The 21,058-nt window shown below is 41.1% G+C and overlaps 1 protein-coding gene and 1 long non-coding RNA gene across 3 annotated transcripts in view; one reads left to right on the top strand and one right to left on the bottom strand.

Annotated features, from left to right (window-relative positions):
- The window catches only part of megf10.S (multiple EGF like domains 10 S homeolog), a 93,098-nt gene that overhangs the window by 67,799 nt on the left and 4,241 nt on the right, over positions 1-21,058 (top strand). Inside the window, exons 15-23 of the mRNA XM_041580417.1 lie at positions 325-459; positions 1,375-1,503; positions 2,652-2,780; positions 13,289-13,417; positions 14,165-14,293; positions 16,475-16,711; positions 17,099-17,226; positions 18,455-18,578; positions 18,886-19,092. Of these exons, the coding sequence (XP_041436351.1) occupies positions 325-459; positions 1,375-1,503; positions 2,652-2,780; positions 13,289-13,417; positions 14,165-14,293; positions 16,475-16,711; positions 17,099-17,226; positions 18,455-18,578; positions 18,886-19,092 (1,347 nt within the window). The remainder of the gene's footprint in view (positions 1-324; positions 460-1,374; positions 1,504-2,651; positions 2,781-13,288; positions 13,418-14,164; positions 14,294-16,474; positions 16,712-17,098; positions 17,227-18,454; positions 18,579-18,885; positions 19,093-21,058) is intronic.
- Positions 364-19,196, bottom strand: LOC121399502. Of its 2 annotated transcripts, XR_005965087.1 has the most exons (4): positions 18,920-19,196; positions 18,754-18,810; positions 16,546-16,616; positions 364-448 (listed from the first exon to the last, which is right to left on the bottom strand). It is a non-coding gene; the product is annotated as an uncharacterized LOC121399502 (long non-coding RNA). The 2 variants fall into 2 exon arrangements; XR_005965088.1 differs by lacking the exon at positions 18,754-18,810.

Raw genomic sequence — 21,058 nt, 5'->3', positions numbered from 1 at the left:
TAGTTGGTTGTTGTGTTGTTGTGGTCTGTGGCTACAGGGTTAATCCCGGTTAAGGTTTATTTCAGGTGAAGCAAAATTGCAAGATAGTAGGAAGGAGAACAACTGAGGATTCTGTTAGCATTAAATAAAGGTGACGGAAGAAGCAGGCCCAAAAAGAGCAGGTCAACGTTACATTGCAGAACTATGGACATGAGAGCAACCATGAAAAATAAGCCTGAAACTGGAAGAGAAAAAAAACTGTATCATAATAAAAACTTACAATAATTTGGACATAGTTCTGCAGTATTTGGGTGGCCTTTTTATTCAATTAAATTGTTTTTGCAGTTTGTTCTCCAGGGTTTTATGGACATCGGTGCAGTCAAGCTTGTCCTCAGTGTGTCCATAGCAATGGTCCTTGTCATCATGTAACTGGCCAGTGTGATTGTTTAGCTGGCTTCATGGGGTCTCTCTGCAATGAAGGTAAGAATGGACGAATGCACTTTGGAAGGCCTTGGGTGGAAAAGTGATACTGAACTGTATGCTTTGCTTAAATGTAATATAGTATGCCCACATACATTTATCCCTGCTTATATTCCTATATACTCACTGTATGAGTAAATGTATCAGGAGATATTAATTTAATGATTCCATTTTGTAGTAGTGTGCACATACATTCAGGAATAAGTGCACTGTGGACATTTCTTTTTTGTTAAATATAAATTAATGATGTGGGGAGGCCCATTTATCAAATTCCGAATTTATCTAATTATATTCTGAAAACTACTCCAACCAAATCTGCATGGTTTCCCCCTTATTTATCAATACATTTTCCCGAAAATTTCCTGTGCGGGAAAAACCACGAAAAATTTGCATTGTACGAATTTTTCGGGTTTTCCGCACGAAAACTCCGTCTTTTTCAAATTTTTGCCCAAAAACTACGAAATCTTTGGATTATTGCACGAAACCCAACGGAGATCAAGATATATCGCGACTTCTCCCATAGACTTATATGCAACCTCGGGCAGGTCTGAGATGCCAGATTTTCGGATTCTGTCTTTTTCCATCCTACTAATAAATCCTGAAAAATTTGAGGTTTTTTTTTTTCCACTAAACATTTGGATTTTATAGTAAAAAAACACAAATTTTTCGGATTTTTGGTATTCAGACTTTAATAAATAACCCCCTTCGTTGCCTGTTTACTAAAGCGCAGTAAAAATATGCACACAAAATATAAACAGAATAGATATATGTTATCGCCAGTTTACTAACTTGCAGTAAATAGAAAAAGTTGCTAATTTTTTTGCTTAAGAATATGTGATCGCATTCGCTGAAAATAATGCTACATAAACATTAATGATTAAAGTTGTTTAATGCAAATGTTCTTTTCCTGATTAGTTTGTCCCAGTGGTCGTTATGGGAAGAATTGCGCTGGAGTTTGCACATGCACAAATAATGGCACATGCAATCCTATAGATGGAACCTGCCAGTGCTACCCTGGATGGATAGGGAATGACTGCTCCCAGGGTAAGTTTCACTCTTCCCCTCTGTTATTTCCAGGAATACTGGGGGATTGTACATTTATTAGCACAGTTTTAGACTCTCTGCTTAACTGACGCTTTGTCTGCCACTGGTTTCTCAGCAGATTTAGAGCAAAGGTCTGTTGTGAATTAGCCTCTATATATCACTCCCAGTACAGAGCCAGCACACTCAGGAGTTTGCATACAGTAATAGTTGCAAAGCATCATATGGGTCCATTTTTTTGTACATACTCATTTAGATACATTCCCTCTGAACATGTGCCTTTTCTGTAGGGGGGTGGAAAAAGCAGAAAATTGAATTGTAACAGAATAGGCTGAGAGGAGCGGATATCAGAGCTAACCCCCCTCCATTTGGTAGTTGTAGTGGCTTTTAATCCCAGTAAAGGCTTTTGGCATTGCATATAAAATTATCTCATTCATGCAGAACATAAGAGCCCTTTCAGATTCCAGATCATTTGCCTTGACCTCACATACTCTCAAACAAAAGATCATGACCCATCGTTACATACTGGCATCTTCATTTCCTTAGTATGGGAAGGCAAATGTAGACATTAAAACATTAATAGAGACAAAATATATCAACTTAATTTATATTTATTCTATATTATATTTTTATAAAAAGAAAAATAACTCATTAAACATAACAACCATACCTTCTTTAAGGGAGTTATTTATTAAAGTCAAATTTTTTCTTGCGAAAACTCACATTTTTTGAGTTTTATTAAACCCGATAGTGTTTAAAGTCCAAATAACAAAGTACTCCAACTCAGACCTGCCGAGTTCATGTAGAAGTCAATGGCAGATGTCCCGTTGATATTTTGAAGTGTTAAATCCAAATAAAGTCACAGGTTTTGGGCGTCAAATCCAAAAAGTCTGTTTTCAGCGACAAATCCGAAAAATTGAAGAATTTGGAACTTGGTCTTTTTCGCGGCTCAAGACATTTTCGTGAAAATGTATTGATAAATAGGGAGAAAAAGCATGTGTGGATTTGGTTGAAGTGTTTTGCAGAAAATAGTGAGAACATTTCGGATTTTTATAAAAAACCCTCTAAATATCTGCATGTGTTTTTGTCATCGTAAATTCCTGCCATTGTTTCTAAGCACAAGTGCTAACTATAGTTTTATTACATTTTAGCTTGTCCTCCTGGTCATTGGGGGCCAAACTGTATCCACACCTGTAACTGCCATAATGGAGCCTACTGTAGTGCATACGATGGAGAGTGCAAATGTTCTCCTGGCTGGACAGGGCTGTACTGTACTCAAAGTAAGTATCACTGTAATGCTCATTGGCAAGAAATCAATTCAGCAATTTAGACAAATAGTAGTTATTTACCCATACAGAACTATACTGCTTGTTCATTCACGTTCATAACATACTCATGACTATTCCCTGACAATTTTTTCTTCAGATGATTTATTTCCTTAGATCTCAGTATTCATGTTACAGCTCTGATTTTGTTCAGTATTCATTCAAATGTTCTGGGAAGGATTAGGGATTCAGATAATTCTATGTTTACCGTAGTAATACCGACCCTTATAATGTTTCATTTGAGTTTTTTTTACTATGAAATCTGAATTTTTAGTGAAAAAAAACCCTCAAATTTTTTCGTGATTTATTACAACAAGGATGGAAAAGTCTGAATCCGAATATCCAGCATCTCAGACCTACCGAAGTTATATATATAAGTCAATGGGAGTGGTCCCTATCCTATTTGGACGTTTCTGTGGTCTGCACTGGAATTAGCACAAAAATCCGACTAGTTCCGCAAAAATCCAAAAAATTCAGGCTTTTTCCTGAAAAATCAAGTGTTTGGTTCCTCTAATTAGTTGAAAGGAGCTTAACTTAATCAACCACAGCTCCTATGTTACAATTTTAAGTCACACTAATAACATAAAACGTAAATCCCAGAGTCATGTATATGGTTATTCTGGATAAAATGCCATCAACACCAAAGATACTTTTGGCTGCACGTAAATCTTCCAATGTACTTCTAATTTGGGGATCAGTCATGAAATCTGCTGGTGCTGGGCTTGTGACTTTCCAAACTGTTTGCTGTCATGTGGGGATAACACTTGGGGAAACAAGTTGTGCTCACCACTAATTTTTAAAACCATTAGGCGGGGGTGCAATGAGGCTGTGACCACAAAATACATATAGACAAATACAAGAGTCCTCTGCACTCAACCCATTATTAATATATTTAAGACAGAGACATTTTGTGCATACTGCTACTAAAAAATGCCTTACCCTTTAAACAAAACAGGGATTGTTTGTCCATATATTGCAATATATTTAAGCTGGCCAACTACGTCAAAGTCATCCCATATCTGGCCAGTCCTATGCTCAATTTTCATCTGATTCATTAAGAATTCTATTGCTTCATTATACATTTTACAAAGGGACTACGTTTTACCTGCAACTTACCAAAAATGCGAACGGTTCGCGAACGTCGCGAACCCCATAGACTTCAATGGGAAGGCGAATTTTAAAAGCTAGAAAAGACATTTCTGGCCAGAAAAATGATTTTAAAGTTGTTTAAAGGGTGCAACGACCTGGACAGTAGAGATGTCGCGAACTGTTCGCCGGCGAACTTGTTCGCGCGAACATCGGGTGTTCGCGCTCGCCGGAAGTTCGCGAACGTCGCGCGACGTTCGCCATTTTGGGTTCGCCATTGTTGGCGCTTTTTTTTGCCCTATCACCCCAGACCAGCAGGTACATGGCAGCCAATCAGGAAGCTCTCCCCTGGACCACTCCCCTTCCCTATAAAAACCGAAGCCCTGCAGCGTTTTTTCACTCTGCCTGTGTGTGCTGAAGAGATAGTGTAGGGAGAGAGCTGCTGCCTGTTAGTGATTTCAGGGACAGTTGAAAGTTTGCTGGCTAGTAATCGTTTTGATACTGCTCTGTTATTGGAGGGACAGAAGTCTGCAGGGGTTTGAGGGACATTTAAGCTTAGGTAGCTTTGCTGGCTAGTAATCTACCTTCTACTGCAGTGCTCTGTATGTAGCTGCAGTGGGCAGCTGTCCTGCTTCTGATCTCATCTGCTGACTGCTGCAATAACAGTAGTCCTTGTAAGGACTGCTTTTATTTATTTTTTTGTTGTTTTACTACTACTACTACTACTACTATAAGAGCCCAGTGCTATTAGTCTAGCAGTGTTGGGGAGTGGGACTGGTGTGCTAATCTGCTGCTCCTAGTAGTTCAGCAGCACCAACTTTAATTTTTTTTTTTAATATTCATTTTTTTTTTATTTTACTTTTTTTTATTTTACTACCGCTGTAGTAGTGTATAAGTTGACCTTTTAGGCATTATTTGCCCTGTAGGCATTATTTGCACACTGTTTTCTTCAACCCGCCATCTAGCTGTGTGACCTTGTTCACATTCTGTCTAAATATCCATAATATTACCGTCTCCAGAAAAAACACCGGAGTGACTTTTTTCAAGCAGCCATAATATATTTTACGTAATCCGTATCCACCGCTGTAGTAGTGTATACGTTGACCTTGTAGGCATTATTTGCACAGTGTTTTCTTCAACCCGCCATCTAGCTGTGTGAGCTTGTTCACATTTTGTCTAAATATTGATAATATTATCGTCTCTAGAAAAACCACTTGAGTTACTTTTTTTCAAGCAGCATTCATATATTTTACGTAATCCGTATCCACCGCTGTAGTAGTGTATACGTTGACCTTGTAGGCATTATTTGCACACTGTTTTCTTCAACCCGCCATCTAGCTGTGTGACCTTGTTCACATTCTGTCTAAATATCCATAATATTACCGTCTCCAGAAAAAACACCGGAGTGACTTTTTTCAAGCAGCCATAATATATTTTACGTAATCCGTATCCACCGCTGTAGTAGTGTATACGTTGACCTTGTAGGCATTATTTGCACACTGTTTTCTTCAACCCGCCATCTAGCTGTGTGACCTTGTTCACATTCTGTCTAAATATCCATAATATTACCGTCTCCAGAAAAAACACCGGAGTGACTTTTTTCAAGCAGCCATAATATATTTTACGTAATCCGTATCCACCGCTGTAGTAGTGTATACGTTGACCTTGTAGGCATTATTTGCACACTGTTTTCTTCAACCCGCCATCTAGCTGTGTGACCTTGTTCACATTCTGTCTAAATATCCATAATATTACCGTCTCCAGAAAAAACACCGGAGTGACTTTTTTCAAGCAGCCATAATATATTTTACGTAATCCGTATCCACCGCTGTAGTAGTGTATACGTTGACCTTGTAGGCATTATTTGCACAGTGTTTTCTTCAACCCGCCATCTAGCTGTGTGAGCTTGTTCACATTTTGTCTAAATATTGATAATATTATCGTCTCTAGAAAAACCACTTGAGTTACTTTTTTTCAAGCAGCATTCATATATTTTACGTAATCCGTATCCACCGCTGTAGTAGTGTATACGTTGACCTTGTAGGCATTATTTGCACACTGTTTTCTTCAACCCGCCATCTAGCTGTGTGACCTTGTTCACATTCTGTCTAAATATCCATAATATTACCGTCTCCAGAAAAAACACCGGAGTGACTTTTTTCAAGCAGCCATAATATATTTTACGTAATCCGTATCCACCGCTGTAGTAGTGTATACGTTGACCTTGTAGGCATTATTTGCACAGTGTTTTCTTCAACCCGCCATCTAGCTGTGTGAGCTTGTTCACATTTTGTCTAAATATTGATAATATTATCGTCTCTAGAAAAACCACTTGAGTTACTTTTTTTCAAGCAGCATTCATATATTTTACGTAATCCGTATCCACCGCTGTAGTAGTGTATACGTTGACCTTGTAGGCATTATTTGCACACTGTTTTCTTCAACCCGCCATCTAGCTGTGTGACCTTGTTCACATTTTGTCTAAATATTGATAATATTATCGTCTCTAGAAAAACCACTTGAGTTACTTTTTTTCAAGCAGCATTCATATATTTTACGTAATCCGTATCCACCGCTGTAGTAGTGTATACGTTGACCTTGTAGGCATTATTTGCACACTGTTTTCTTCAACCCGCCATCTAGCTGTGTGTATTATCGTTTCCAGAAAAACCAACTGAGTTTTTGTTGTTGTTGTTGTTTTTTTAAAAATAATGCCAGGCAAAGGCAGGCCGCCACGCAGAGGCCGTGCTAGGGGCCGTGCTGCTATGCAATCCTGTGGCCCTAGCAAATTGCCCAGTTTTAAAAAGCCAATGACCCTGAACTCCCAAAATGCTGAAGAGGTAGTTGACTGGCTTACACAGCACACCCCATCCTCTACCGTTTCTAACTTTACCACAACATCCTCCTCATCCTCCACTGCTATGGCCACCCCACGTAACACTTCCTCCACCACCGGTGCCCCTTCTTCACTGGGGTCAGAGGAGTTATTTTCCCATGAGTTTCTTGAACTGAGTAATGCGCAACCATTATTGCCAGAAGAAGATGAAGGAGATGAGGACCTTACACCAGATTTAATTCTGGCAGAGAACACGATAGAGATGGACATAATGAGTGATGAGGAGGAGGTCCCCGCTGCTGCTTCCTTCTGTGATGTGTCAGAAGAAATTGATGCATCTGAGGAGAATGATGATGAGGAGATTGATGTTTTGTGGGTGCCTAGTAGAAGAGAGCAAGAGGAGGGTAGTTCAGATGGAGAGACGGAGAGTCAGAGAGGCAGTAGGAGAATAAGACTTAGAAGAAGCAGGGAGGACAGCCCGCAGGGATCAGTAGGGCAACAACATGTATCGGCACCTGTGTTTCAGCCGGCCAACGCACCCGCCATTGCCGCCAATGCCGCCAACTTCTACTGTTACCGCCAGATCGCACACTTCCAAAAAGTCAGCAGTGTGGGATTTTTTAATGTGTGTGCCTCTGACAAAAGCATTGTAATTTGCAATGAGTGCAGTCAGAAACTGAGCCTTGGTAAGCCCAACAGCCACATAGGTACAACTTCTATGCGAAGGCACATGAGCGGCAAGCACAAAGCACTTTGGGAGCAACACCTCAAAGGCAACAGGCAAACTAAAAGCCACACTCCTTCTGGTCCAGCATCTTACTGCTCTACCTCTGCTCTCCTTGACCCGTCTGAACCACCCTCCACTCCGCCTTCCACCTTGACCACCTGTTCCCATTCCCAGTCATCTGCCACCAGCCAAGTTTCTGTGAAGGCCATGTTTGAGCGTAAGAAGCCAATGTCTGACTGTCACCCCCTTGCCCGGCGTCTGACAGCTGGCTTGTCTGCACTCTTAGCCCGCCAGCTTTTACCATACCAGCTGGTGGACTCTGAGGCCTTCCGCAAATTTGTAGCAATTGGGACACCGCAGTGGAAGGTACCAAGCCGCAATTTTTTTTCTAAAAAGGGAATACCACACCTGTACCAACATGTGCAGAGCCAAGTTACCGCATCTCTGTCACTTAGTGTTGGGCCAAAGGTCCATATGACTACTGACGCATGGTCCTCCAAGCATGGTCAGGGCAGGTATGTCACCTACACTGCCCACTGGGTGAACTTGGTAATGGCTGGGAAGCAGGGAATGGGTAGCTCAACAACAACAGTGGAGTTGGTGTCACCGCCACGGATTGCACGCGGTTCTGCCACCACCTCTACTCCTCCATCGCTCTCTACCTCGTCTTCTTCTTCTTCTTACTCTGCTGCTGGGTCCTCCTTCTCCTCCTCCACACCTGTGCACCCCCAGCTCCCCCTAGGCTATTCGACGTGCCAGGTACGCCGTTGTCACGCTGTCTTGGGGATGACGTGCCTGGAAAGCAAAAACCATACCGGATCTGTACTCCTGTCATCTCTGCAGTCACAGGCCGATCGGTGGCTGACCCCACACCAACTGCAGATCGGAAAAGTGGTGTGTGACAATGGAAGCAATCTGTTGGCAGCGTTGAGACTAGGCAATTTAACACATGTGCCCTGCATGGCACATGTGTTAAATTTAATAGTCCAACGTTTTGTCTCCAAGTACCCAGGATTCCAGGACGTTCTCACCCAGTCCAGAAAGGTGTCGGCCCATTTCAGACGTTCCTACACAGCCATGGCACGCCTTGCTGACATTCAGCAGCGCTACAACATGCCAGTCAGGCGTTTGATTTCTGACAGCCAGACTCGCTGGAATTCAACGCTCCTTATGTTGGAACGTCTGCTGCAACAACAAAGGGCCGTCAACGAGTACCTTTTTGAACTGGGTGGTAGGACTGGATCTGCACAGCTGGGGATTTTTTTCCCCGTTACTGGGTGCTTATGCGCGATGCCTGCAGGCTCATGCGACCTTTTGAAGAGGTGACAAATATGGTCAGTCGCACCGAAGGCACCATCAGCGACCTAATACCCTTCGCTTTCTTCCTGGAGCGTGCCGTGCGACGAGTGACAGATGAGGCTGTAGACCAGCGTGACGAGGAGCTGGAAGCGCACGATTTCTGGTCGGAATCACCAGAACGAACCCAGGCACCTGCTGCAACGCAGGGAGAGGTGCCAGAAGTGGAGTCAGAGGAGGAAGGTGGCTTTGTGGAGGAGGAGGAGGAGGACCAACAGGAGCAGGCTTCCCAGGGGGCTAGTGGTGACCTTTTGGGGACCCCTGGTCTTGTACGTGGCTGGGGGAGGAGACCGTGGATGATGCAGTCCTTGATAATGAGGAAGCGGAGATGGATAGCTCTGCATCCAACCTTGTGAGAATGGGGTCTTTCATGCTGTCATGCCTGTTGAAGGACCCCCGTATCAAGAGGCTTAAGGAGAAGGACCTGTACTGGGTCGCAACGCTACTAGACCCTCGGTACAAGCATAAAGTGTCAGAAATGTTACCAACATACCACAAGTCCGAAAAGATGCGGCATTTACAAACCAGCCTGCAAAACATGTTGTACAATGCTTTTAAGGGTGATGTCACTTCAGGAACTCATCAACATTCCAGGGGCAGAGGTGCCAGTAATCCTGCCACGAGCACACCTGCAAGGACAAAGCCCTTTGGCCAGTCTGTAACGTCAGACATGCAAATGTTTTTCTGTCCAAGGCAGCGCCACAACCCTTCTGGATCCACCCTCAAAGAACGCCTCGACCGGCAGGTAGCGGACTACCTGGCATTAACTGCAGATATCGACACTCTGAGGAGCGATGAACCCCTGGACTACTGGGTGCGCAGGCTTGATCTGTGGCCAGAGCTGTCACAATTTGCCATGAACCTCTTGTCTTGCCCAGCCTCAAGTGTGCTCTCAGAAAGGACCTTCAGTGCAGCAGGAGGGATTGTAACTGAGAAGAGAACTCGCCTAGGTCACAAAAGTGTCGATTACCTGACCTTTATTAAAATGAATGAGGGGTGGATCTCGGAGGGTTACTGCACGCCGGAAGACTTGTTCTGACTTCTATGCAGCTGTCCTTCTCTTCAAGCCTCATGACTCCACACACAGCTGTCCTTTAGCGTCCTCCTCCTCCCTCCGCCACCGTTACAAACTAGGGTGCAAACCCTACTGGTTTAATTTTTTCTGGCCTCTGTGCTTCAGTGGCTGCAACCAAAAAAACTGGGCAAACAATGTCTACAAGGTCAACGTATGGCAAAAAATGACTATTTTCAGCATTTATATGGCATATTTTTTCTGGCAACTGTGCTTCAGTGGCTGCGTCCAAAAAAATGCATATTTTCTGCATTTATATGGCATAATTTTTTCTGGCCTCTGTGCTTCAGTGGCTGCAACCAAAAAAATGCATATTTTCAGCATTTATATGGCATAATTTTTCTGGCCTCTGTGCTTCAGTGGCTGCAACCAAAAAAATTTATATTTTCAGCATTTATATGGCATAATTTTTCTGGCAACTGTGCTTCAGTGGCTGCGACCAAAAAAATGCATATTTTCAGCATTTATATGGCATAATTTTTCTGGCCTCTGTGCTTCAGTGGCTGCAACCAAAAAAATTAATATTTTCAGCATTTATATGGCATAATTTTTCTGGCAACTGTGCTTCAGTGGCTGCAACCAAAAAAATTTATATTTTCAGCATTTATATGGCATAATTTTTCTGGCCTCTGTGCTTCAGTGGCTGCAACCAAAAAAATGCATATTTTCAGCATTTATATGGCATAATTTTTCTGGCAACTGTGCTTCAGTGGCTGCGACCAAAAAAATGACTATTTTCAGCATTTATATGGCATATTTTTTCTGGCCTCTGTGCTTCAGTGGCTGCGGCCAAAAAAACTGGGCAAACAATGCCTACAAGGTCAACGACGTTGACCTTGTAGGCATTGTTTGCCCAGTTTTTTTGGCCGCAGCCACTGAAGCACAGAGGCCAGAAAAAATATGCCATATAAATGCTGAAAATAGTCATTTTTTGCCATACGTTGACTCAACGTATATGGCAAAAAATGACTATTTTCAGCATTTATATGGCATATTTTTTCTGGCAACTGTGCTTCAGTGGCTGCGACCAAAAAAACTGGGCAAACAATGCCTACAAGGTCAACGTATGGCAAAAAATGACTATTTTCAGCATTTATATGGCATATTTTTTCTGGCAACTGTGCTTCAGTGGCTGCAACCAAAAAAACTGGGCAAACAATGTCTACAAGGTCAACGTATGGCGAAAAATGACTATTTTCAGCATTTATATGGCATATTTTTTATGGCAACTGTGCTTCAGTGGCTGCGTCCAAAAAAACTGGGCAAACAATGCCTACAAGGTCAACGTATGGCAGTTGTTTAAAGAGAACAGTAGATTACTAGCCAGCAAAGCTACCTAAGCTAAAATGTCCCTCAAATCCCTGCAGACTTCTGTCCCTCCAATACAGAGCAGTATCAAGCAGATTACTAGCCAGCAAACTTACTATCATCTGTCCCTGAAATCACTAACAGCTCTCCCCCTACACTATCTCTTCCAAGCACACACAGGCAGATTTTTCAGATACATTTTTGCCCTTGATCCCCCTCTGGCATGCCACTGTCCAGGTCGTTGCACCCTTTAAACAACTTTAAAATCATTTTTCTGGCCAGAAATGTCTTTTCTAGATGTTAAAGTTCGCCTTCCCATTGAAGTCTATGGGGTTCGCGAACCGTTCGCGAACCGCTCGCGTTTTTGCGCAAGTTCGCGAATATGTTCGCAAACTTTTTTTCCGACGTTCGCTACATCCCTACTGGACAGTGGCATGCCAGAGGGGGATCAAGGGCAAAAATGTATCTGAAAAATACATTGTTGACACAGCGCTGCGTTTTGTGCTGTAAAGGGCAGAAATCACACTACGTCACTCAGGTGATGTTTCTGGACACGGAATGTGAAAAAGCTCACACAGCTAGGTGGCACTTGGTTAAAGACTGGGCAAACAATGCCTGCAAGGGCAACGTATACAGTAGTGGATACGGAATATATTATTGCTGCTGTAAAAACATCACTCAGGTGATGTTTACGGACACGGAATTATTATTGTTATTTAGACAGAATGTGAAAAAGCTCACACAGCTAGGTGGCACTTGCATACCTCCCAACTGTCCCTCTTTTGACCACTCAACCCCCTGTCCCTCTTTTGTACTGGAAAGTCCCTCTTTTCTCTGCACTGAACAGCCAGAAAAAACCCAGTTTCTAACTTAATTGGCTTTTGGCAGAGAGCTCAGAACAGCTAACAGGTGCAAATAAGATACTTTGTAACAATTTTGACTCTGGTTGGTGCTGGTAGTGGTGAACTACTAGGAGGAGCAGCACACCAGTCCCTCTTTTCTCTGAACTGAACAGCCAGAAAAAAAACTGTTTCTAACTTAATTAGCTTTTGGCAGAGAGCTCAGAACAGCTAACAGGTGCAAATAAGATACTTTGTAACAATTTTGACTCTGGGTGGTGCTGGTGGTGGTGAACTACTAGGAGGAGCAGCACACCAGTCCCTCTTTTCTCTGCACTGAACAGCCAGAAAAAAAAACAGTTTCTAACTTAATTAGCTTTTGGCAGAGAGCTCAGAACAGCTAACAGGTGCAAATAAGATACTTTGTAACAATTTTGACTCTGGGTGGTGCTGGTGGTGGTGAACTACTAGGAGGAGCAGCACACCAGTCCCTCTTTTCTCTGCACTGAACAGCCAGAAAAAAAAACAGTTTCTAACTTAATTAGCTTTTGGCAGAGAGCTCAGAACAGCTAACAGGTGCAAATAAGATACTTTGTAACAATTTTGACTCTGGTTGGTGCTGGTGGTGGTGAACTACTAGGAGGAGCAGCACACCAGTAAACTAATAAACAAATTCCAATTTTATTTAAAAGCAAAGCTTTTATATCTTTTGTTACTATTTCAGTACTGAAATACCTCTTGAGAACATTAATGGAATTATTTCAAATAGTTAAATTTTTTAACAGGAATTCTAAAATGTTAAGTCCCTATATGCATATCAAGGTCAACCCATGTGATGTCCCTACTTATTTATCAGTGCCACAGGCTCATCCTCCCCTAGCAAAGTCAACGGTCACAAGAGAAGTATTTTTATTTAATTCACTCCCAATGAGTTGGCAAAGTGATGGGGTTTAGGGAACAGTTGTTAGATGTCAGCAGTAAACTGACATTATACTACACCACTATAGGGATCATTTGTGAAGGCAGAGTGCACAGGCTAACTTGAAACACGGAAACACCATTCGCAAGGCTACTTATACATGTAAAGTCTGCCTAGCAGCTATCCAATATTTTCACTTACTTTACCTGCACGTGTAAAATAGTTTTTCCCATAGAACATTGATGTTCTGTTGAATTCTTTGTCTGTGTGATACTTGCTTGACTTGGTTTTAACTTGTGTGCACATTTCTGTCTCCACAGGGTGTCCTCTAGGGTATTATGGAAAAGAGTGCACATTGGTATGCCAGTGTCAGAATGGTGCTGATTGTGATCATATAACTGGCCAATGTACCTGTCGCACAGGATTTATGGGGAAATTCTGTGAGCAAAGTTAGTATCTGAAGAAACAGTCCTATACCTATTTACATTGTTTTTTATAGTAGTACTACAACACCATTTATGTATAATCCACTGATGCAAAGAATGAGGGTTCCTTACAGATACAAAACATTAGATACTGCATGCATATTTTCTGTATACTCGGAGGGTTACCAAAGTCCGAACACCAAAAACTCTCCTATTGACTTATATACAACCTCGTTAGGTCTGAGATGCTGGTTTTTTGGATTTAAACTTTTTGCAGCATTGGGCTTTAATAAATCCCCAAAAATCACAAAGAAATTAAAAGCTCAATGCTGCAAAAAGTTTATATAAGAGGTTGTATATAAGTCAATAGGAGAGGTCCCTATTGTATTTGGAAGTTTCTGTGGTCTGCACTGGAATTATCCCGAAAAAAAAGAGCAATTCAGATTTTCCCTTGATTATTTTGTGTTTGTCCCCTATCCAATTAAATCTTGATTTTTTTATTAATAAATAAGGTCCAATCGTGGATTCTAGTTTGGTCTGACTTTTTAGATTAAAATAATCAGAATAATTCGGACTTCGATAAATAAGGCCCCCTGTTAAATATGGCAGATTAGGTTCAATGTCTATGTCCTATGAATGAACTGTTAGCATAACGTATAAATGGATTGCATGGGAGATTCTGCAAATGATTATAATTGTTACAGTTGTGTTTTTTGATACTGCAAGTGCTTTATATGTCTACAAACTAATATATATTTATACCATCCCTAGAATGTCCATCAGCATCCTATGGATATGGTTGCAGACAGGTTTGTGACTGCCTCAACAATTCCACATGTGACCACATCACAGGGACATGTTATTGCAGCCCAGGATGGAAAGGAGCAAGATGTGACCAAGGTAAAAATGACCATAAATTGCGATGACCTAAAAGACTTAATTTTTTATTTTCTTTTGTATTTGTCTAATGGAATTGATAAGAGACACATTTATTGTTGTTCTGCTCTTTTCCCCCTTCCTGGAAGGTTTAAGGCAGGAGTGCACATACTTTACGAATACGGGATCTACTTTTAGTGATGTTGTCCCATTATGATCTACATCTATAAAAGCATTGTTAGCACTGAAAAAAAATACTTAAAGGGGACCTGTCACCCAAAAAAAATATTCAGAATCATATTTTATCACATTAGTCTAGCAAAATGAACTTTAATTACACTATATAAAATATTTGCATCTTATTTTCCTTCAATCTGGGAATTCATAATTATAACAAGCAGGCAGGAGCCATTTTGTGGGCACTGTTATTAAGACAAGCCTTGTATCATCTCAGAATCTTGTTTGTGCACCAGCATGTGTAACCTGGTGTCCATTCCCATGTCCTGGCTACACAATTAAATGGTGAAGAGAATGGGGGAATGTGTGGAGAGCAGTGACAACTAGGAAGTGCTGAATGGAAAGTGAAAGTAATTGTCTGCCCCGCCTTTATGCCCATGGCATAGAGGAGGGGCAGACAATATTTGATTGACAGCTGAGATTTTTAAATGGGCTTACAACAGCCATGAATGCTTTATAAAAAATAGAAATTGGATTTCATGTTTAATTTGAAAAGGACTTTTATTATACAGATTTTTGTGTCTGGATGACAGGTCCACTTTAAATATTGATTTATATGTAACTTTAATGTAATAAATATCTGAATGAAAAGCATGAAACGGGAGGTTGTTCAGAAAAGATGTTTGTTGACAATGTCTTGATATCTACTGATCTCCAGCTAAAGGTCTACTGGTAGATCCCCATCTACCTTTTGGACACCGCTGGTTTAAGGACTATTTTACAAGAGTTTTGGCACCTCCATTATTTAGTAGCTTACGGGACAGTACCAAAATCCCCTCAACCATCCATTATTGGCTGCATTGTGCAAGAAATTATCAGCCAACTGTTGCTTAGACACTTTCTTTCTAGCCACATTCACATACAATCCTCTTGTACTGAAATAATGCCCTTATAAGATACCAGCATGTTCTATTAGTTAGGGTCATGGCTTTAGGTCTTCATTGGGGACATGGCCTGACAAATACAACCATAAATGATTTCCCATAGGAATAAATGCAGCAGGTACTGCCCCATAGGTACACTAATGGTTGTACATAAAGATACTGTGACATTGCAGCAGGGATACTCTAGCATATCATGTTTCTAAAAAGAAAATAGTCTGAATTCTATCACTTCACTAGTCCACAAATTAAATTACAAAATGAGGTGTAACAATGCATTTGATTGAAATGAGTACAACAATCAGCTTATGCTTCTGTCCCATATGTATTACATCATACCTCTCCTACTATAGTAACCTGCTATGACAGAAACGTCTCCTTCTTGATGAGTATCATTCAGCAATTAGGGCAGTACAGGTGGTGCATCTGTAGTGGTTCCACCATTGTAGAGGCCCCTAGAAATCTATATTTTGAAAGCTTCTGTATGTCAATAGAGCCCAAAGAAAGCAGAAAAGTAGGTTTTTGATTGGGGGCCATAATGTTAAAACTCACATGTAGGGGCCAATTCATTAACTTCGAGTGAAGGATTCAAAGTAAAAAAACGTTGAATTTCGAAGTGTTTTTTTGGCTACTTCGACCATCGAATGGGCTACTTTGACCTTCGAATCGAATGATTCGAACTAAAAATCGTTCGACTATTCGACCATTCGATAGTCGAAGTACTGTCTCTTTAAGAAAAAACTTCGACCCCCTAGTTCGCCACCTAAAAGCTACCGAACTCAATGTTAGCCTATGGGGAAGGTCCCCATAGGCTTGGCTAAGTTTTTTTGGTCGAAGGATAATCCTTCGATCGTTGGATTGAAATCCTTCGAAACGTTCGATTCATACGATTGCAGTATTTGCGCAAAATCCTTCGACTAATATTCGAAGTCTAAGGATTTTCATTCCCAGTCGAATATCGAGGGTTAATTAACCCTCGATATTGGACCCTTGATGAATTTGCCCCGTAATGTTTAAAAAAAACACAGTTCTTTAAGCCTGTATGTTCTCATCCCTGTGTGCAACTCTCCTGTTTGTGTCAATGCAGCTGTAATGATTGTAGTAGGAAACCTGAACAGCCTGAGCCGGACAAGCACTGCCATCCCTGCTGATTCCTACCAGATTGGAGCCATTGCTGGAATCATTGTCCTTGTGTTGGTTGTCCTTTTCCTGTTAGCTCTCTTCATCATCTATAGACAAAAACAAAAGGGTAAAGATACAGCAATGCCTGCTGTGGCCTACACACCTGCTGTACGAGTCCTGAGCACAGACTACACCATTGGAGGTAAAAAATAAAAACCAAATCTTTGTTCGTATTACTGCAGTTATTATGGTTCATTATTTATATGCTCTATAAACTCCATCATCATTCCAATCATCTTCCAAAGAGTCGAATAATTATAAAGCATGAGCTAACAACCCTTTCCAGGCTTTGCTCTTTTAAAAAAGTGTCAGAAATGCACAGTGAGCAAACTTTGATGATTTATTAGACTATCCCCCAACATTTAACAGCCAGACTAGCACAATGCAACGTGGATGAAAGGTTTCAGTAATAAGCTTGTGTGCAAGTTTATTATCTGCTGCATCAGTTGACCAGTGGAGTGCAAGTTATTTAAATTCTGTTCTTAAAGGACGTGCTAAAAATACTAAAACATTTTCTGTCCTTTTCTAGACACTCTTCCACACAACAACGGAGTCAATGCAAATAGTCAGTATTTTTCAAATCCGAGCTACCACACTCTGAGTCAGTGCACCACTGGGCCGCAGGTCAACAGCATGGACAGAATGATTGTTTCCAGGGTAAGAATGAACTCTTAGGGGTAGATTCACTAATGGACGAATTTTTGCCAGCGTCAGCTTTGCACAGCTCACACCAGTTCGCCAGGTGTAAATGTGCTACGACTACGCCGATTCACTAATATGCAGAGTTTCGGCCTGGGCGCTGAACGCTGGTGACTTTTTGCTATCGTTACTTTGGCAGTGAGAATATTTCTTAGTGAAGATGCGCTAGCCTTCGTTTGTGCCTATAGAAAATTCGCTAGTGATCTTGCGCTTGGGTCAATTTGCCAGACCGTGTCGGCAGCTTATTGGCCCGTGTATGGGGCCCCCCCGACGGGCTTCACCGATCAAGATCTGTCCGAAAGTCAGCCAGATCTCGATCGGATGGGACAGAAAATCCCGTCGGATCGCGGCCGCATCTATTCGTTGATGCGGTCCCGCGATCCGACCGCCCGTTTGGGCATCGTTAGGATCCGATCGTTGGGCCCTAGGGCCCACGATCGGATCAGCCGATATTGCCCATCTCAAGGTGGGCATTTTGGAGGGAGATCCGCTCGTTTGGCGACATCGCCAAATGAGCGGATCTCTCCATGTATGGGCACCCTTATAAATGTTGGTGCAAATGCTTGAAGTTACCACTTTTTAATACAAATGTCCAGGAAACCTTAATAAAGACAAGAGAGTTAATATAATGGTCTACACATGAGCCCACTGTAAAATTAAAGTTCCATATGTTATGAAATGTCTGGAGAAAACCAGTTACCCAAAAAAAGTTTGTTAGGACTTTTGCAGGCAATCCCACTTCAAAAAAGGAAAAGTCGCCAGCGTTTTTGGAACTTTAATGCATTTTCAGCAGACAGGATATGATGTAAGTGACTTGAGGAAGATCTAGCTTCTTTTTAGCACTTCGCCTGGTCTGAGGTTGCGAAGTCAGCTCTGGCAAAAGAGGTAATGTTCAGTAAAATCCGCACTTTACTGAATTTGCGGAGTAACAACTTTTCGACAGACCAAAAACTCTCCTGCCGATAGAGTGTGAACGAATGCTAGAGACAGTCTCTTTAGCTAGCGAATTGCGCCTGCGCCTGTTAGTGAATTGGCGATGTCCCTGCGGGTGGCAACAATGGCGAATTGTCACTAGCGTTAGCCACTTCGTCCTTTAGTTAATCTGCCCCTTAGTTGATTTCAGTTTGCAATGATACATTTTCGTCTTGTTTTTGTCTACACTGACAACTGTCCATTTTCTTTTTAGTCAAAAAGCAGCCAGATTTTTGTGAACCTAAAAAACCTAGATCCAGGGAAGAGATCACACACTATTGATTACACTGGAACCCTACCAGCAGACTGGAAGCAAGGAGGATTTCTGAATGAAAATGGTAATATGGGGGTTAAACTAATAATCTTCCTATTTATACAGTTGGCTCTTGCACACAAAATGTTCATTATACATTAAAATGAGCTTGGAAATTTAAGGAAAACTATACCCCCAAAATGAATACTTAAGAAACAGATAGTGTACATCATGTTAAGTGGCATATTAAAGAATCTTACCAAACTGTAGATATCCGTAAATACTGCTGTTGAATCATAGGATCCCAAGGGGCGGTCCTTTTTTTTAAAATGCAATAAAAAATCTATAAGTACACGATGTGTACAACTTACACACATTGTTCTTGCGTACAGGTCTACTGAAAAATTCTGCTTATAGCATAAGTACCTGTTCCGTGAGTAGCAGTGAAAATCCTTATGCTACTATAAAAGATCCACCGGTCCTTCTGCCGAAAAACACTGAGTGTGGATACGTGGAGATGAAGTCACCAGCACGAAGGGACTCTGCATATGCAGAGATCAGCAATTCAAGCCTAGCCAACAAAAATGTTTATGAAGTTGGTAAGTAACAAATTAATAAATTCATTTGTTAATGGTGGGCTGTTGGTAATACTAATGATAGCTAATTTATAAGTGATATTTGCATATCTCAACTCACATTCACCAAGTACAAACTAAAATCCTAAAATGTAAAAGTAGTGGCGCTAATCTGCTATATCTATCTAACTATAAAGTTAGAGAAAAAACATCAGTAATGCACAACCTTCATACTTATCATAGTAAAATTTATCAACATTGTGCACATTTGCCCATGGGCTGTTACCTATAGCAACCAATCAGATTGCTGCATTCATTGTTCTCTTGCAGCTGGCTTTAAAAAGCTTATCACTGATTGGTTGCTATAGGTAACAACCCATGGGCAAATTTGCCCAGTGTTGATAAATGAGCCCCAGTAAGTTAGGTTGCAAAAAAACACACGCCCATCAAGTTCAACCTTTTAATCTGCCTAACTGCTAGTTGATCCAGAGGAAGGTGAAAAAATTCCTTCCTGACTCCAAAGTGGCAATTGGTCCAGTCCCTGGATCAACTTGTACTATGAGCTATCTTTATTATCATGAGTTTTTCTGTGAAGCACGGGCTTTGTTTTTCTCTTTTTATAGTTACAATTCTAAATTCTCTTAAGGTTTCGTTGTTTATGGACTGCAATGGGCAAACAAAAAAGTTTTGTTTTAAAAATTGTAAATGTACTCATACAATTCAGTGGTACTGAACTTCCGATAATTAGTGCATTAATTATGTTCAGTTGCACATACATAAGATGACAAATAGTAGACAGAAGGTCAAGTCCAGAAACCACACAAATGCCATTTAAAGGAGAAAGGCTTGGTGCACTTGGGGGTACCAAATGTTAGGCATCCCCAAGTGATTGTATTGACTACCTGAAACCCCGGGCCGGTGCAATGTTCTTCTTGAAATTTCCCAGGGCAAAATCATGCGCAGTTGAATGAAATAGTCAACTTTTTAGTTAAAGTTTGGCTTTTCGTTCTACTGTGCATTCAAAGCCACGAGAAGAAATAGGAATACGGAAGAAGATCGCTCCATGGTGCTCACTGGTATAACCCCGGGCTGTCGCAGTTTTCTGCTGATAGGAGCACCGGCCCTGGGTTTCAGGTAAGTCTATACAAATACTAAGGGGTGCCTAACATTTGGCACTCCCCAAGTGCACCAAGCCTTTCCTTCTCCTTTAAGAAAGGTAAATTGATTAAGGTTGGCAGGGATGGGGGAAGAAATAACATAAGCAACATATTGTACAAAGTCAGTGTACTGGGTATATAAAGGGTTAGAGAAAGAATTTCCAATTCAGTGTCTCCTAAACTGGCAACATAAGATTACCTCTCTATAAAGCACTGTTTTTTATTTTGGGTTTTTTTTGGTGTGGTTAAGTGACTGGTAGCTATGTAACTGAGTTTAATTTATTCTGTAGTCATACTCTGTATTGGTTTTTTATTTCAGCTTCTAATTTTTCAAAGTCTTTCCCAGAAAGGGTAAGGTCATTTTGATCATTTTCAGTGCGTGCCGGGGTTGCTTCTTCTTGCTAGAGTTGCTGCAATTGATTTCCTGTATATAAAAAACAAGCTACTGAATGTGGTGACTTTCTTCTCTTGGTGTTATGGTTACAAGTCCTCTTTACAGCACGAGTGTGGCAGATGAGGTTGAATATTTCTTATGCTTTATACGTGTCGCTGGCCGGATCATAATACCATGAAGTCACTGCACTTTCAGATATACTTGTAATAATCATTGTGCTGCATACATACTGGATGCCAATCTGTATAGAAATACACAGTATACTATGCACCAATGATACACTTGTATATTCACAATGTATTAATTGGTTCCCTCTCTTATTTACATGTAGGCCCAAATATTTTATGTGCAGTGAGAATATCAGCTTGGAATGTGTGTATTCTAACAATATGGTCACCTATCAAGTACCCTTATTTTTATGCAGACCATTTAACATGAC

The sequence above is a fragment of the Xenopus laevis genome, chromosome 1S (assembly GCF_017654675.1).
Source record: "Xenopus laevis strain J_2021 chromosome 1S, Xenopus_laevis_v10.1, whole genome shotgun sequence".
In the NCBI taxonomy this organism is placed as follows: Eukaryota; Metazoa; Chordata; class Amphibia; order Anura; family Pipidae; genus Xenopus; species Xenopus laevis.
The sequence above is the reverse complement of the archived record's forward strand: the minus strand, read 5'-3'. Positions and strand labels throughout refer to the sequence as shown.